The 19,247-nt window shown below is 44.1% G+C and overlaps 1 protein-coding gene across 1 annotated transcript in view; it reads left to right on the top strand.

The window, feature by feature from the left end:
• The first annotated feature begins 16,972 nt into the window (after positions 1 to 16,972).
• Positions 16,973 to 19,247, top strand: part of SUSD5 (sushi domain containing 5) — a 47,183-nt gene continuing 44,908 nt past the window's right edge. The window contains exon 1 of the mRNA XM_069561334.1: positions 16,973 to 17,535. Coding sequence (XP_069417435.1) covers positions 17,445 to 17,535 — 91 coding nt within the window. The 5' untranslated portion in view covers positions 16,973 to 17,444. The remainder of the gene's footprint in view (positions 17,536 to 19,247) is intronic.

The raw sequence follows: 19,247 nt of genomic DNA, 5'->3' as shown, positions 1-19,247 counted from the left end.
CCTTGAGAGAATAATTAAAAGCCCACTGTTTTTTGTTACATTATATTTTAAGACAGCATATTTTTCTGTCTACTGACTTTTAAGAGGGCCCTGCCAAATAGTCTGTGTAAGAGTAAATGAGCATATAAAAGGTTTGCTCTGTAGCTATTTGAACTTGGTTATTACAGAATTTTATCTTCATTCACATGAAAAAATAAACAAATTCTTCACTTCAGCTTCTCCAGGCTCACCAAAAATGCACAATGTGTGCCTACAGAAGCAAAAGGGGAAAAGATGAAAAAAAATAACTCAGTGTGCAGGGGAAAAGATTCTCTTACATGAACAGAGGGCAACATACGGATTGGTTAGATGGTGATGTTGACCAAAGTATTGGGGAAAAAAACGGAGGAATAGGATCTTTTGAAATACTGCAGGGGAAAAGCTGCTACAAACACACAGTGTAGAAAATAATCTGTAAATGCCAGGGAAGTTGTCTGGCAGAATGACACTCTCTTTCCCCAAAGGTCTTCTGTTTTTATTCCAAAATGCGCTTTTCACCCATATAACTTTAATGCTTTATCAAATTTTAAATTTCACAAGTCAAAATGAATTCATTGACTTCTCTAAAAAATGTCATATAAAAGCCAGAGTACCCTTTGACTGCTGATTCTATCAAAGACAAACCCTCGACCTTCTAGCGATGTCCACTGTTAAGAGTTCAGCGGGTACTATTGAAAGAGAACGAGGAAGATCTATACGTTCTAAAATAGAAGTCTGTGGAGAAAACGAAATTTACTGAATATACATTATGATGCTACTCTTGTGAAAGGTGAAAACACACTCAGCAATTCTATCAATATATTATATCTATATCTGTGTATCTATATTATAGTTATCTAGTTCTATTTATGTCTATACTATCTACATGCTGTGCTGTGCTTAGTCGCTCCGTTGTGTCTGACTCTTTGGGACCCCATGGACTGTAGCCCACCAGGCTTCTCTGTCCATGGGGATTCTTCAGGCAAGAATACTGGAATGGGTTTCCATGCCCTTCTCCAGGGGATCCCTTGGAGAAGAAGGATCCATGCCCTTCTTCCCACCCCAGGGATTGAACTCAGGTCTCTTGCATTGCAGGCAGATTCTTTACCTTCTGAGCTACCAGGGAATATCTAAATCTATATCTACTGAGTAGAAAAGGTTTAAAGAAATTTTCACTTCTGGTAATGGTGAAATAGATGAATTTCTTTCTGAGGGTAAGGGACATTTAGAAACGTGTGCAAATTTTGATAAAAGCATTGCTCATCTAATAAGATGGTGAATAATTGTTAGACCAGGGTCTATGGAAGAGCAGGTGCTCAAAGTTATCTTAGGGATTAAAACTTCTTTCCTTCTGGAGGATTATTTATTCATTTTAGAGGGGACTGCTGAGAGGATAGGAAACTGAATGGTTGTTTTGATAGCCCTGTCAGGCTAAGGAAATGGAAAATAACACAGTGCAACCAAGAAGGGGTGTTTCTTTGCTTTGTGTTGGGACCTCAATGCTCCACATTAGTGATAAAGTTATACCAAAAAAAGGCTGGTTCTTGCAGAGATTGCAACTCAGCTTTGAATAATCTCAGTCATGGATTTTTCTCTTAAACTTTTATTTTGTATCGGGGTATAGCCAATTAACAATGTTGTTAGTTTCAGGTGAACAGTGAAGAGACTCAGCCACACATACACATGTATCCATCTCCCCCAAACTATCCTCCCATCTACGCTGCCACATGACATTGAGAGAAGCGCCATGTGCTGTATAGTAGGTCCTTGTTTGCTATCCCTTTTGACTACAGCAGTGTGCCCATGTCCCAAACTCCCTATCTCTTCCCCTCGTCGGCCATAAAAGTTCATTCTCTAAGTCTGAGTCTCTTTCTGTTTTGTTAAGTAAATTCGTTTGTATAATTTTTAGATTCCATATAAAAAGGATGTCAGACTCTGTTTCTCCTTCTCTAACTTATTTCACTCAGTATGACAATCTCTAGGTCCATCCATGTTGCTGCGAACGGAGGTATTTCACTCTTTTTAATGACTAAGTAATATTACTTTGCATATAGTTACCCATCTTCTTTATCCATTCCTCTCTTGGTGGACATGTAGGTTGCCCCATGTCTTGCTTACTGTAAACAGTGCTGCCGTGAACATTGGGCTGTATGTATCCTTTCAGATCATGTTTTTCTCTGGATATATGCCCAGGGACGCGATTGCAAGGGCATATGGTAGCTCTGTTTTTAGTTTTTTGAGGGACCTCCACACTGTTCTCTATAATGAGGGTACCAAGTTACAGTCCTATGAACAGTGTAGGAGGGTTACCTTCTCTTCACACCCTCTCCAACATTTATTGTTTGTGGCTTTTTTTTTTTTTTATGATAGTCATTCTGATTGGTGTGAGGTGATACCTCATTGTAGTTTTGATTTACATTTCTCTGATAATTAGCACTGTTGAGCAAATTTCCATGTGCCTCTTGGCCATCTGTTTGTCTTCTTTGGAGAAATGTCCATTTAGGTCTTCTTCCCATTTGTTGATCGGGTTGAACAAAACAATCATTGGTTGAACATAGGCAGAACACTCTCTGACATAAATCACAGTAATATCTTCTTCAGTCTGCCTCCCAGAATAATTGAAATAAAAACAAAAATAAACAAATGGGACCTACTTAGACTCAGAAGCTTTGCACAGCAAAGGAAACAATAAACAAAACAAAAAGACAATCTACAAATTAAGAGAAAATATTTGCAAATGGTATTACTGACAAGGGATTAGATTCCAAAATTTATAAATAGCTCATGATGCTTAACAGCATCAAAACAAACATCCCAATCAAAAAATGAGCAGAAGACCTAAATAGTCATTTCTCCAATGAATTTTTTAAATTAATTTTTAGAGGTGGCAAGAATACACAGAACTATACAAAAAAGATCTTAGTGACCCAGACAACCACAATGGTGTGATCACTCATCTAGAGCCAGACATCCTGGAATGTGAAGTCACATGGGCCTTCGGCAGCATCACCACGAACAAAGCTAGTGGAGGTGATGGAATTCTAGTTAAGCTATTTCAAATCCTGAAAGATGATGCTGTGAAAGTGCTGCACTCAGTATGTCAGCAAATTTGGAAAACTCAGCAGTGGCCACAGGACTGGAAAAGGTCAGTTTTCATTCTATTCCCAAAGAAAGGCAATGCCAAAGCTGTTCAAACTACAGCACAATTACATTTGTCTCACATGCTAGCAAAGTAATGCTCAAAATTCTCCAAGCCAGGCTTCAACAATACATGAACCATGAACTTCCAGATGATCAAGCTGGTTTTAGAAAAGGCAGAGGAACCAGAGTTCAAATTGCCAAAGCTACCAGATAATTGAAAAAGCAAGAGAGTTTCAGAAAAACATCTACTTCTGCTTTATTGGCTATGCCAAAGCCTTTGACTGTGTGGATCACAACAAACTGTAGAAAATTCTTAAAGAAATGGGAATACCAGACCATTTTACCTGCTTCCTGAGAAATCTGTACGCAGGTCAGGAAGCAACAGTTAGAACTGGACATGGAACAACAGACTGCTTCCAAATTGGGAAAACAGTTCGTCAAGGCTGTATATTGTCACCCTACTTATTTAACTTATATGAGAGTACATCATGAGAAATGCTGGGCTGGATGAAGCACAAGCTGGAATCAAGATTGCAGGGAGAAATATCAATAACCTCAAATATGCAGATGACACCACCCTTATGGCAGAAAGTAAAGAGGAACTAAAGAGCCTCCTGATGAAAGTGAAAGAGGAGAGTGAAAAAGTTGGCTTAAAACTCAACATTCAAAAAATTAAGATCATGGCATCTGGTCCTATCACTTCATGGCAAATAGATGGGGAAACAGTGGAAACAGTGACAGACTTGATTTTCTTGGGCTCCAAAATCACTGTAGATGGTGACTGCAGCCATGAAATTAAAAGATGTTGCTCCTTGGAAGAAAAATTATAAGCAACCTAGATAGTATATTAAAATACAGAGACATTACTTTGCTGACAAGGGTCCATCTAGTCAAAACTATGGTTTTTCCAGTAGTCATGGATGGATGTGAGAGTTGGACTATAAAGAAAGCTGAGCACTGAAGAACTAATGTTTTTGAACTGTGGTGTTGGAAAAGACTCCTGCGAGTCCTTTGGACTGTAAGGAGATCAAACCAGTCAATCGTAAAGGAAATAAGTTTTGAATATTCATTGGAAGGACTGATGCTGAAGCTGAAGCTCCAATCCTTTGGCCACCTGATGCAAAGAACTGACTCATTTGAAAAGACCCTGACCCTGGGAAAGACTGAAGGCAGGAGGAGAAGGGGACGACAGAGGATGAGATGGTTGGATGGCATCAGCGACTTGATGGACATGAGTGTGAGTAAGCTCCGGGAGTTGGTGATGGATAGGGAAGCCTGGTGTGCTGCAGTTCATGGAGTCGCAAAGAGTCAGACATGACTGAGCGACTGAACTGAATTCATCTACCCTTTATCGAGCACCTACTCTGTCCCATGTACTGAGTTAGAAAGTGAAAGTGAAGTCACTCAGTCGTGTCCACCTCTTTGTGACCCCATGGACCATAGCCTACCAGGCTCCTCCATCCATGGAATTTTCCAGGCAAGAGTTCTGGAGTGGGTTACCATTTCCTTCTCCAGGAACCAAACCCGGGTCTCCCGCAATGCAGGCAGACACTTTATCATCTGAGCCACCTGGGAAACCCACTGAGTTAGAAGCAGATACTTAATATGACACAGAGCGATGCAAGTGGCTAAGGCACCATGCATGTAGAAACTATTATGGATAATCATTCTTTCTGTAGAAAGGTTTTTTATTGACAAATTCCAGTCTCAAAAACCCTGTATGTTAGGTGGCACTTCCATCTCTATCTTACGGGTAAAAAGATACATTCATTTAGTTGCAAAAGTCAGACTGAAACTCAGATACCTTTTCATAGGTGTCCCTCAATAAGGATCTCAATAAGGATCAAAGACTTCAGCGAATGAAGCAGAATTCAAATTGGGGATTGCAGGAGATGTCGGGAAGCCTGGAGTCCTCCCCAAAACGCCAGCACAAAAGGAAGGTGTAGGTAATACCACCAGGAAATCAGCCTTGTCCTGAGGGGCAGCACTGTAGGGCCACTCCTCGGCTGCCCTGAATTGCCTTCCTGCCCAGTCCAAAGCCTGTCTTCCTTCAGAACCAGATCTTCAGAATTGTTTTCTGAGTTCTCATTCCTACTTCTCCTTAGATTAGGTGCAAACACTCTGAGTAAACAAAATAAAATTTCCTGACCATTGGCAGCCTGCTGCTAACTGTTATACCCTGGACGATTTCCTTTTAGTTAGTAATTCAATTGCTGAAAACAGGGGTGGGCGGGTGGGGGGGGGGGGCTTGGTTGGGACTTGGCTCCAGCTGCAAATCAAGTTCAGACCCCAGAGGAACTTGAAAGAACTCCCAGCGCCCACAATGGCTCTTCAGTGTAGCCTGTGTTTACTCAGGACACAGCCCACAACCTCTGTAGCCCTGAAGGCAGCCTGCATGTAAATGCTACATTGTGCAGTGATTTCTCGGTTAGGTGGCTTCAGACTGGAGGCAGATGATTTGCAAGACGGCTTTGGATCCATCACGTCTGAAATCTACATTGGCTGATGTATACTGCTTTTGAGCCTCATTTATTAATCTTTCTGCTCACTGCAGTTTAATTAAATGCCTACTAGCTATCAGAAACAGAAGAATATAAGTGGACTTGGTCACAGCCCTAAAAAAGAAGACACTAAGAAGAGATTCGTGCAGTCCCTTGGCAAATGCATTGTTTTACTGAGAGCATTACCATGACCCTTGATCTGCTCTCTTCTTGGATGAGTTAACCCCATGGAGCTGGGTGTATGATGAATTCATCAAGAAGAGGTTGAGAACCTACCACGACCCAGGTACTTCCCAAGACATCAGAGATAAAACCACAGAAAAGACACGGTGTCTGTCACCAGGGACATGCAGACGAGTGGAAGAGACAGATCTATAGGACAGTCACTCCATTAAAGATCCATCGACTTCCCTGGTGGTCCAGGGGTCAAGACACTGTGCTTCCACTGCAGGGGGCAAAGATTCAATCCCTGATTCGAGGACCAAGATCCCACACGCCACGTGGCATGGTCACATAAATAAATTAATTAAATCAAAAATTTTAACTAGCTGTACAGCACAGGTAACTCTACTCAATGTTACCTGTATGTTACCACAGAGTAACAGACATGGGAAGGAACATACATGGTAACATACATGGGAAGGAAATCCAAGAAACAGGCGATCTGTATGTATATATGTGACTTACTGACTTTGCCATACGGCAGAAACGAACACAACACTGTCAAGCAACTCTACTCCAATTAAAGAATAAAACCCAGAGGCTTCCCTGGTGGTTCAGTGGTAAGGAATTTGCCTGCTACTGCAGAGTCACAGGTTAGATCCCTGGTCCAGGACGATCCCACAGGCCACAGAGCAGCTAAGCCCGTGGAGCAGCTCAGCCTGTGCACCACCACTGCGGAACCTGTGCTCTAAAGCTCACGAGCCACAGCTTCTGAGCCTGCACACCTCGAGCCTGTGCTCCGCAACAGGAAAAGCCATTGCAAAGAGAAGCGCAGGCACTGCAACCAAGGGCAGCCCCACTCGCTGCAACTAGGAAAAGCCTGCACGCAGCAATGAAGACCCAAGAGCCGAAAACATTAAAAATCCATGATTACTGAGATGATGTTCAGGGTACACTGGGAACACAAAAGAGAGCACTGTGAGTGGGGAGACTGGACTGGCCCAGAAGAAGACTTCTCAGAGGAGACGGTGCTAGGATTGAATCAAGAAAGATGAACATGCGTTCGAGCAGGTGGGTCGAGGGAGGCAGGGTGCCCGCAAAACCATGGGGAGTAGGGACTCATTCCTTTATCAGGCACTTGCTGAATATTTATTATGTGCCAGGCACTGGGATAAGGGCTGTGGAGACACTGACATACAGAGATAGTGAGCCACAGCCCCTACTCTCTGGAAACTTATTCTCCAGAGATAAGGGAATAACCCGTAAATAGCATTGACCTACACGGTACAGTCACAAAGAGCTGGAGAAGTTATGGTTTCTTGTTCACACCTGCACATAGAATGCAGTAAAAGCGTTTAAACTACATACTCAGTGCTCCAAAACAGGAGTTCTCAGTCTCTATTTTCTGCACAGTTTTCATATTAACCTAACTTATAAGGTCCCACACTCCTGACCTGCTGGTGGTATGGTGGGCTCATGCCTAGTAAACTGAGTGGCTGGAGGGGCTTTGAATACTTTTCCCACCATGACTAGAGACCATAAAGAGTGAGCTGCCCCTCACTCCATGTGTCTGCGCGCACTTGATTTATATCACTGATCATTTCCGCATACTGCGCTTAAAAGGGTGAGGTTGGTTACAAGGCCTCAGAGAATGACCAGGGAACATGGGATGGGTCACTGCTTATCATTCCTGTTTAATCATGTTTTCAAGTGAGAAATACACATGCATCTCAACCACTACTAGACGAAAACATACAGAAGCCGGGAGTGCAAAATTGAGGACTGCCATTGTGGCTTATGTTAGTTCTAGTGTTAATAATATTTCTCTAGAAAATGGAAACTCTGGGTCACATATGAAACTGGATGGCACTCTGTGACAACAGGTGCAAAAACGAGATGTAAACCAGGACTTTTTGTCACTTAATCTTTCTTTCCTGTTTGCCAGAGCAAAAGCCGGAAAATATTATGGAATTATTGGAAAATATTGCCAGCTTATCTTCAAACTAATCAGAGGCTGATGCCAATTGCATCTGCTCTTGCAGGTATACTGTCATTACTAGAATAAATATGGGCTTTGGCATCCGTTATGTTATTAACCCACTAAATGGTTCATTTTTCATTCCTTCAGCCACAAGAATAGCAGCACATTTTCACTGTTTATTTCAGGGCTGTATCTTGAGAGAAATTGACAGCCACGAACTACATCATGAATAAAAAGGTACAATGGTTATACAGCAAAGGAAGCCATAAACAATACAAAAAGACAACCTATCGCCCGGGAGAAAGTATTTGCAATTGATGCAACACGGCTTGATTTCCAAAATAAACCACAGCTCACATAACTCAACAACAAAAAAATCAAGAACCCAATCGGAAAATGGGCAGAAGAGCTGAAGAGACATTTCTCTGAAGGAGACATACAGATGGCCAACAGGCACATGAAAAGATGCTCCCCATTGCTAGTTATTAGAGAAACGCAGATCAAAATTACAATGAGGTACCTCCTCACACCAGTCAGAATGACCATCACAAAAAAATCTACAAACAACAAATGCAGGAGAGGGTGTAGAGAAAAGGGAATCCTTCTGCACTGGTGGTGGGAACATAAGTTGGTGCAGCCACGATGGAAAAGAGCTTGGAGGTTCCTCAAAAAACTAAACTTAGAGTTGGCACATGATGCGGCAATCCCACTCCTGGGCGTATACCTGGACAAAACTCTACTTCAAAAAGATATGTGGTGGTCCAGTGGCTAAGACTTTGATCTCTCAGTGCTGGGGCCCTGGGTTTGATCCCTGGTTGGGGAACTAGATCCCACAGGCCACAACTAAGACCCTGTGCAGCCAAATAAGTAAATAAAAATAGACATTAAAAAAAATATATATATATACACGGGATTTTCCTGGTGTCTACTGATTAAAAATGCAACTGCCGGTGTAGAGGACATGGGTTCAATTCCTTGTCTGGGACGATCCCACATGCTGCAGAGCAGTTAAGCCCACGCAGCACAAATACTGAAGCCTGCTGGCTCTAGAACCTGTGCTCTGCAAGAGGAGCCGCGCACAGTGATGAGAAGCCTACACATGGCCCCTGCTCGCTGCAACTAGAGAAAGCCCACATGCAGCAACAGAGACCCAGAGAAGCGGAAAATCAAGTACGTTTTTTAAAAGGTGCCTGCACCCCTGTATTAAGAGCAGCACTATTCACAATGGCCAAGACACGGAAACCACCCGAAAGCCCATCAGCAGAGGAATGGATAAAGAAGATGCAATGCACACTTCCCTGGTGGTCCAGTGGCTAAGCATGTGCGTCCACCGCTAAGGGCATGGGCTTGATTCCTGGTGGGGGAGGTCTCCCATGCTGTAAAATGTGGCCAAAACAGTTTTTAAAAAGATGTGGTATACATACACAATGGAACACTGCTGCTGCTGCTGAGTCACTTCTGTCGTGGCCAACTCTGTGACCACATAGACTGCAGCCCACCAGGATCCCCCGTCCCTGGGACTCTCCAGGCAAGAACACTGGAGTGGGTCTCCATTTCCTTCTCCAATGCATGGAAGTGAACTACTCAGCCATAGAAAGAATGAAATAATGCCATTTGCAGCAACATGGATGGACCTGGAGATGACCACAATGAGGTAAGTAAGTCAGAAAGAAGAGAAAGACAAATACATAGTATCAACTATAGGTGGAATCCAAAATATGACCCAAGTGAGCTTATCTACAAAGCAGAAACAGACACAGAGACATCGAGAAAGGCTGCGGGGAGGGAGGAGCGATGGACTGGCAGTGTGGGATTAGCAGATACAAACTGTTATATACCGAATGGACAAACAACAAAGTCCTACTGTAGCGCACAGGGAACTATATTCAAAATCTCGTAATAACCTGTAACAGAAAAGAATCTGAAAAAATATATATATATACACAGGCATATAAGTGAAGATATAATCACATGTACATATACATGTATAACTGGAGAAGAGAATGGCAAACCAGTATTCTTGCCTCGAGAACCCCATGAACAGTAAGAAGAGGCAAAGAGATATTACAGCAGAAGATGAGCCCCCCAGGTCAGAAGGTGTCCAATATGCTACTGGGGAAGGGCAGAAGGTAATTACTAATAGCTCCAGAAAGAATGGCACAGATGGGCCAAAGCAGAAACGATGTTCAGCTGTGGATGTGACTGGTGGTGAAAGTAATGTCCAGTGCTGTAAAGAAGAGTATTGCATAGAAACCTGGAATGTTAGGTCCATGAATCAAGATAAATTGGACATGGTCAAGCAGTAGATGGCAAGAGTGAACATCATCAACATCTTAGGAACTGGCAAATGAAAATGGATGGGAATGGGTGAATTTAATTCAGATGACCATTATACTACTACTGTGGGGAAGAATCTCATGGAAGCAATGGAGTAGCCCTCATAGGCAACAGAAGAATCTGAAATGCAGTATTTAGGTACAAAAAACAATGGATGATCTCAGAAAACCCATCACAGTAATCCAAGTCTATGCCCCAACCACCAATGCCAAAGTAGCTGAAGTCGACCAGTTCCATAAAAACCTACAAGACCTTCTAGAACTAATGCCAAGAAAAAGATGTCCTTTTCATCACAGAAGATTGGAATGCAAAAAGTAGGAAGTCAAGAGATACCTGGAGTAACAGGCAAGTTTGGCCTTGGAGTACAAAATGAAGCAGGGAAAAGCTAACAGTGTTGTCAAGAGAATACACTGGTCACAGCAAACACCCTTTTCCAACAACACAAGAGATGACTCTACACATGAATACCACCAAATGGTCAATACTGAAATCAGATTGATTACATTCTTTGTAGCAGAAGATGGAGAAGCTCTATGCTGTCAGCAAAAACAAGACCTGGAACTGACCATCCAGATCATCAGTTCCTTATTGCCAAATTCAGGCTTAAACTGAAGAGAGTAGGGAAAACCACTAGGCTATTCAGGTATGACCTAAATCAAATCCCTTATGACTGTACAGTGGAGGTGACAGATAGATTCAAGGGATTAGATCTGGTGGACAGAGTGCCTGAAAAACTATGGATGGAGGTTCATAACACTGTACAGGAGTCAGTGACCAAAAGCACACCAAAGAAAAAGAAATGCAAGGAGGCAAAGTCGTTGTCTGAGGAGGCTTTACAAATAGCTGAGAAAAGAAGAGAAGCAAAAGGCAAGGGACAGAGGAAAGATATACCCAACTGAATGCAGAGTTCCAGAGAACAGCAAGGAGAGATAAGAAAGAATTCTTAAATGAACAACACAAAAAAATAGAGAAAACCAGTAGAATGGGAAAGACTAGAGATCTCTTCAGTAAAATTGGAGCTATCAAGGGAACATTTCATGCAAAGATGTGTATGATAAAGGACAGAAACAGTAAGGACCTAACAGAAGCAGAAGAAATTAAGACAAAGTGGCAAGAATACACAGATGAACGACACAAAAAAGATCTTAATGGCCCAGATAATCACAACAGTGTAGTCACTCACCTAAATCCAGATACCCTAGAGTATGAAGTCAAGCGGGCCTTAGGGAGCACTGTTATGAATATAGCTAGTGGAGGTGATGGAATTCCAGTTAAGCTATTTCAAATCCTAAAAGATGATGCTGTGAAAGTGCTGCACTCAACATGTCAGCGTATTTGGAAAACTCAGCAGTGGCCACAGGACTGGAAAACCTCAGTTTTCATTCCAATCTCAAAGAAGGGCAATGCTAAAGAATGTTTAAACTACTGTACGATTGCACTCATTTCACTCGCTAGCAAGGTTGTGCTCAAAATCCTTCAAGCTAGGCTTCAGCAGTACGTAAACTGAGAACTTCCAGATGTTCAAGCTGGGTTTAGAAAAAGCAGAGGAACCAGAGATCAAACTGCCAACATTCATTGCATCATAAAGCAAAGGAGTTCCAGAAAAACATCTATTTCTGCTTCATTGACACCCCACTCCAGTACTCTTGCCTGGAAAATCCCATGGATGGAGGAGCCTGGTAGGCTGCAGTCCTTGGGGTTGCTGAGAGTTGGACACAACTCAGTGACTTCACTTTCACTTTTCACTTTCATGCATTGGAGAAGAAAATGGCAACCCACTCCAGTGTTCTTGCCTGGAGAATCCCAGGGACGGCGGAGCCTGGTCGGCTGCTGTCTATGGGGTCGCACAGAGTCGGACACGACTAAAGCGACTTAGCAGCAGCAGCAGCAGCTGCTTCATTGATTATGTAAAAGTCTTTGACTATGTGGATGACAACAAACTGTGGGAAATTCTTAAAGAGATGAGAATACCAGACCACCTTACCTGTCTCCTGAGAAACCTGTATGTGGGTCAAGAAGCAACAGATAGAACTGAACACGGAACAACGGACTGGTTCCAAATTGGGAAGGAGTATGACAAGGCTGTATATTGTCACTTTGCTTATTTAACTTATATGCAGAGTACATCATGCAAAATGCCAGGCTGGATAAATCACAAGCTGGAATCAAGATTGCTGGGAGAAATAACAACCTCAGATATGCAAATGATACCACCCTAATGGCAGAAAGCTAAGAGGAACTAAAGGGCCTTTTGATGAAAGTGAAAGAGAAGAGTAAAAGAACTGGCTTAAAACTCAACATTCAAAAAACTAAGATTGTGGCATCTGGTCTCATCACTTGATGGCAAATAGAAGGGAAAAAAGTGGAAGCAGTGACAGATTTTATTTTCTTGGGCTCCAAAATCACTTAGGTGACTGCAGCCATGAATTTCCTTGGAAGGAAAGCTATGACAAACCTAGGCAGTGTCTTAAAAAGCAGAGACATCACTTTGCTGACAAAGGTCCCTATAGTCAAAGCTATGATTTTTCCAGTAGTCATGTACAGATGTGAGAGCTGGACCATAAAGAAGGCTGAGCACCAAAGAATTGATGGTTTCAAATAGTGATGCTGCAGAAGACTCTTGAGAGTCCCTTAGACACCAAGGAGATCACACCAGTCAATCCTAAAGGAAATTAACCCTAAGTATTCATTGGAAGGGTTGATGCTAAAGCTGAAGCTCCAATACTTTGGTCACCTGATGCAAAGAGCCAACTCATTAGAAAAGACCCTGATGCTAGCAGAGATTGAAGGCAAAAGAAGAGAGCCGCAGAGGATGAGATAGGTAGACAGCATCACCAACTCAGTGGTTTTGAGCAAACTCCAGAAAGACAGTGAAGGACCGGGGAGCCTGCCGTGCTGCAGTCCATGGGGTCGCAAACAGTCAGGCACAGCCTAGCGCTGAACAACAATATAACTGAATCTCTTTACTGTACACTTGAAGGTAACACAATGTTGTAAATTAACCAGACATCTTTTTTTTTTTCTTTTTGGCCTGGACTGGTTGACCACTTGAGTGTGAGACTTCAGCTGATCTCATGAATGAGGCATTCTGAATAACACGCAGAGTTCCACTGTTCAGTGGAAATGGTGTGTACAAGAGCAGGCCTGGAAGGAACAAATAACTTACTTGAGCAGGTGGCTTGGGTCCCCAGGGCACTCGCTTCTGCTGCTTTGCTATCTCTACCTCAACCCACATCTATGGGCTCACAAGGGGAAAATTGGGGCTTGCTCTACCCTTGAGTGTCCATGGTGTGGCACTAGTCTTCTCTACTCTGGTGCAGAAATAAAAACAGTAGGAACATAAAAGGACAAATATTGTATGATTCCATTTACATGAGGCTCCTAGAATCGTCAAATTCATAGAGACAGAAGGTCGGACAGCGATGGCCAGGAGCTGGGGGTAGGGAACGGAGGAACAGGATTTACTGTTTAATGGGTACAAAGCTTCAGCTGGGGGCAATGAAAGAGTTCTGACGACGAACAGGAGTGATGGCTACACAACAATGTGAAGGTATTTAATGCCACAGAACTGTACACTTAAAAATGATTAAAGTGGTAAGTTTCATGTTATGTATATTTTACCACACAGTAGCACAAGAAACTTCTCCCAACATGCGGGACTTTAGTTTACATGAAAGGAGAGATGGCCTTCTCCATGGATCTGCACTGGTTTATGCACAATGCCTAAAACAGCTAGTCAGAAAATTGAAAAGCTCAACGCTGAAAAACTGGTAATAAGATGTCAGTACGGACCTCTTGAAATGGGCAGCCTGGAAATGTGCACATAGCCTATGGCCCCCAGAGGCCTTCAGTGGGGAGGGTGCCCCTGGTAGTCCAGTGGGCACTTTGGCGCACTGAACTTGTTCTCTGGTTGGCAGTTGCCTCTGTCTCCAGCCATATCTGTGCTTGTGTAACGCAACCATGCACGTCGGGGCCATGGTGGCAGAGACGGAACCCAGGCAAGAGCACAATGACACAAGCTTCTCTTCTTCCTTAGATTTGACCTGGTTACCATTGCTGCTCAGTGTCCAACATGCCAACAGGCAGAGGCTACAGTGAGTCCCCAAACAGCATTGATTCCCTCGCTGGCCCCTCTTGTTGATTATGTGGGATAAAAGCTTATACTGGATCCCTTTTCTCACAGCGGTTTTAGTTATTAATATTTGTCCTCATTGGAACAGATTCTTAATTTCGATACGATTTTGTCTTCTTTGCCTGCCTTGCTTCTTCTGGCATCATATTGTCAACTCAGAATGCCTCATTGATGGCCGTGGAATCACACAATACATCATCTGTAACCAAGAAGCTGATTCTGCCACAAAGGCGGTAGGGAATGGAGTCATGTTCTTGAGTCCTACTGTGCGCACCTCACCCGGAAAGAGATGGCTTGATCAAAAGGTAAGGTCACAGGGTACTAGCTGAGCTAACACTCTAGAGTGTTTAGGGCGCTTGCCCAGGATACAGTATATGCCTTAAACCAGTCGCCAATGTATGGTGTCATTTCTCTTATAGACAGGGTACACTAAGGACCAAGGAGTGAAAGTAGGAATGACCTCCCTTCTATTGCATATGATAAATCACCTATCAAAATGCTGCAAATCAGCCCCACAACCTTTAGACTGGTGAATTAGAAGGGCTGGGTAGGCAAGGGAGATATATTTCCACGAGGAACACACGGGCATGTGCCAGTAAATTGGAAACTCAAATTGCTCTCCAACAGACAGAGGAGGTCCCTCTACTGGCTAGTGACTGGTCCCGATTACCGAGGGGGTTGCTGCTACCTGATGGGGGAATGGATGACTATGTCTAGATCCCAGGAATCTGTCCAATAGCAACAATCCGTGAGAAATCATGGCAAACTAATAAAGGTGGGTCCTCAGCAGGAATGAAGGTTTGGATCTCTCCTACCAGTTAAAAAAAATCACCTTGGCCAAGAGGGCAAAAGGGCAATATTGCAATGATTACTAAATGACACCTCTTGGCCAGTTGTGGGATTGAGGACTGTACTATCTACATTTAATGGTAAGCATTTACTTTTTTCTCTGTATGTGAGATATAGCACTAATGTGTAAATAAGCAGTGATGGTGGTTAATATTATTGTTTAGCTCCGAGTGAAAGTCTGATTGAATGGACATATTCCCAGATCATATAGAAAGTGATAGAACTTTGCGTTTCCCCTGTTTTGTTTCCAACTGTGCTCATGCAAATGAAAGGAAAAAATAGATGGACTGTGCTGGTTGATTTCCAGTTGCCTCTCCGGATCCACTCTGCACCCACTCTGCCTGACTCTGCAGGCAGGATTACCTGGGAGGATGACTGCTGAGGATTGTGGCACCAGTGCTCCCTTCCCTTTCAGCTATCAAATGGTTCAGCCACCAGGGGGCATCAGGGGAAATTTGAAGGGTAGAAGAAGAGAGATATTGGGGTATTTCTTCCCCACTCCCTCCCCACCAGACCACTGGCAACCATTATGTTCTTCCACCTGTGGTTAACCTCTGCTTTCATGACCACATTCCTGCTGGGTTTTGATAACACCTCCACCTCCCCTCACACCGTCAGACCTCAAGGTGGTACCCCTTCCTGCTGTTGATAATCCCAAGAGCTTTAACATCCCTTACTGGTTCTCTCTGTCTGTGGTCCTTTCATTAAACTCTCTTCTGTTAAACCGACTTAATTTTTCAGGGCAAGAACTGAACTCGTTATTTTCGAAATAGTTGTTATTAAGGTATAAAAAACATGCAACACAATGCACAGAGTTTAAGTGTACAGTTTACACTTAAACTGACCATCATCCCCATCATACAGAAAGCTCTCATTTCTTCAGAAGCTCTGTATGTTCCCACCTCCTCAAAGTGACAACACCATTGTTTTCACCACAGATTAGTCCTGCCACTTTGTGAACTTCATATAAAAATGGAATCATGCAGGGACTTGCCTGGTGGTCCCCTGTACAGTAAGAACTCTTCTGCTAAATCTTCTTTCACTCATCATATCTTCAAGATTCATCCATGTGATTGACTGCATCAATATTTACTTCCTCTAATTGATGAAGGGTATTCTATTGCATAAACGTAATACAGTTTGTTTTTCTATTCAGTCAATGGATGACATGTGGGTTGCTCCCAGTTTTTAGCTATTGTGACTAAAGGTGCTATGAAATTTGAGTATAAATCTTTTTGTGGACATTCACTTTTTTTTTTTTTTTAATATACACCCAGGAGTGGAATTCTCTGTCTTTGGGGAGGTGTATTTTCACTTTATATGAAATAACCAAACAGTTCTCTAAAACAATAGTACCAATTAAACCTTTAGAGCATGCTATGTCTCCAAATCAGGCCAGGCGAAGCCAGGGCCTGAATAAAGGCAAACTTGAAAATGTCATTCGGATTCGCTAGTAATATCCAATGGACTATTCTAAAAAAACGGTGGCAGGCGCAGTTCCTGAAGCAAGCAAAGCGCAGCTCCTCCTACAGGCGCCTCCTGTCCCCTCCCCACTGTTCTCAGCGATCACCAGGCGTCAGAAGGTCCCCTCCAGCCCAGACGTGTGAATTCTCACTCCTCAGCTTACCAGCTAGCTGTTAGAAGATGAACAGTTCAGTAAATTCATTTACACTTACACGTGAATGACTGTCAGGCCTTTTAGGGGAAAAGGAGTCTCACTAGTCAGTGCGTGTCACTCCTCGGAATGAGCTTGGCCAGTTAGTTTTCTTAAAAAAAAAAAAAAAAATCCACTCCAGGAGGACCCCAGCTGCAAAGTCAAGAAGCAGAGGACAGAGTTAGGCAGCCGACTTTTCCCGGTCCTCCTGGAGGGGCTAGGCCTCTCAAGACCGCGTCCCCCTGTCTCAGCGGGTCCCCAGGCAGGCGGGGATTCCCTGAAGCCGGTGCTCCGGTCTCCCGCCTCCTCAAGCCCTTCCCCTTCGTCCGGGAGGCGCCCTGGGAGCCTGCCGTCCGTCCGGCGCAGCCTCCTTTGGCACCGAGACCTCCAGGTGCCCAGCGCGAAGGCGGAGCCGGGCTGCCGCCGCCTCCCCGGCGCCGCCGACGAGACCCCCGGGAGTTTGGGCCCCCGCGCTGCGGCTCCGGCGTCCCCAGCCTCCCAGGCCCGCCGCGCTCCCCCCTCTCTGCGTGCGCGGGGCTAAGCCTGCGACGCGCGAACACAGCGCAGCGCGCGGAGCCGAGGGGCGCGCGCCGGGCAGCGGCGCGGGCAGCGGGATCTCAGCGCGGTCGGAGCCCGCGCTCCAGCTGCGGGCCCACGGACGCCCGCACCATGGCTGCCGAGGGACCCGGCCCCGGCGCCCGGCTCTGGGCGGCGGCGCTGCTCCTTCTTGGCCTGCCGCGCCTCTCCACGCCGGCGAATGGTGAGTGTCCGTGGAGCGTCCACGAGGCGGCGGGCCCCGGGTGGCTCATAGGGTCTCGGTGGGGAAAGCGAAGCTCGCCTGGGCTGCCCCCTGGGACGAGCCCAGAGCACGGCCATCTGGGGCGAGAACGAGGCGAGCGGCCGTCCTGCCACCCTGCGTCCCCTCTCCCGGCTCCTCGAGTAGCCTCGAGCCGAAACGCGCCCCGGAGCCCCTCAACCACCCCTTCCTGCGGGGCGCGCGCCGGAGAAAGCCTGTGCCTTGATCTCACAGCCCTGCCGCTAGCTTTCCAAGATCTCCTTGAAAAGTCTGTGAAATGACATCACGTCTAGGGTGCCTGGAACCTCCGCTGCAGAGATACGATTTCCCACGTCTATTAAATGTGCTCCTATGCACCGCCGGTGATTACAGGACCCCCTCGTAGTTTTGGCTTGGTCCAGCGAGAGCTGAAAGATGAGAGGAAATCAGCTAGGCGAAAGAGAGAGGAGAATATACTGGGGAGAGACGACGGCACGTGCAAAGGCCCTGTGAATGGCAGGGGAAATGGGATAAATGATAGAGTGGCTAGAGTGCAAAGTTCAAGGTGAGGCTGTCCTTCCACAAGAAGCTGGAAAAATAGGTAAAAACCAGATTATTGCAGATTTTTGAGAATTGACCCATCTTTTTGTTCGTTTGTTGAACCTGAATTCAGCTTTCAGTACTTCTCTTAAATTAGCAGAATCACCACCTTAGATCAGTTCAGTTTCAAAAAGCTAATTTAGCTGTCTTTTGATTTTGAAACAAAATCCCTATTGATTTGTGCAGAAGGATATGATGAAAAAGAAGCCATGAGTTCTCACATCCATGAGGGATTTTTAGTAAATCAAGCTTGGGACAAGTTAGGTTGATGAAGTAAAAAAAACCCTTGGCTGATTCAGGATGCTTTGTATATCTTAATATGTCATCACTATTTAGCAAACAAATTGGGTGAAAGAAGATTTGACAAAAAAGAAGCACAGTGGTTAGGGAAAAGAGAAAGCCAGAGGAAAACCTCCAGGTATTATCTTAGAAGTTTTGTCTTAAGTGCCAGATTGTAGGACTCGTTGCTCATAATTAAGGTCAGTGTCTTATTTCTCCATATTCTCAGAGAGAGTGTGTGAGAAAAAAACAAACAAACACTGTTAACTTTGAAAGCTTCTAGTGAACACTGTTAATTTTTAATTAAGATAAAATTCATGTACAATTTACTGTTTTAAAATGCGCAATTCAAGTGTTTTTTAATATAGTCATTTTGTTTTACAACCATCACTACTCTCTAATTTCTGAGTATTTTCATCACCCCCAAAGAAATCCCGTCCCTATAAGCAGCCAAGCCACTCTTAGTTCTTTGCTGTAGTAGTTTTTGGCCTAACATAGAGTCATGAAAAATTAAGCTGATTTTAAAGAATGCAACTAGAATACATTGGAGCTGGTACTAACTTTTGAACAATGTATACTATTGTACCCATTTTATTTCCTTTTAAAGAAATATCCTGCAATCCATGAGACTTTCATTTCACCCCATTATAAGTGCTTAAGTGGAATGCCAGATGGATATGGAGCCGTATGGATATGGATGTGGCTTGATTTGGGTCATAGAAAATTTAAGACAGAAATATCATCAGACAAGGAGAAAGCACCAAGCCTGGCTGTTGTTCAGTTGCTAAGTTGTGTCTGACTCGCTGCCACCCCATGGA

Source organism: Ovis canadensis, chromosome 19, assembly GCF_042477335.2.
Source record: "Ovis canadensis isolate MfBH-ARS-UI-01 breed Bighorn chromosome 19, ARS-UI_OviCan_v2, whole genome shotgun sequence".
NCBI lineage: Eukaryota > Metazoa > Chordata > Mammalia > Artiodactyla > Bovidae > Ovis > Ovis canadensis.
This window is presented reverse-complemented; position numbering and strand designations above follow the sequence as displayed.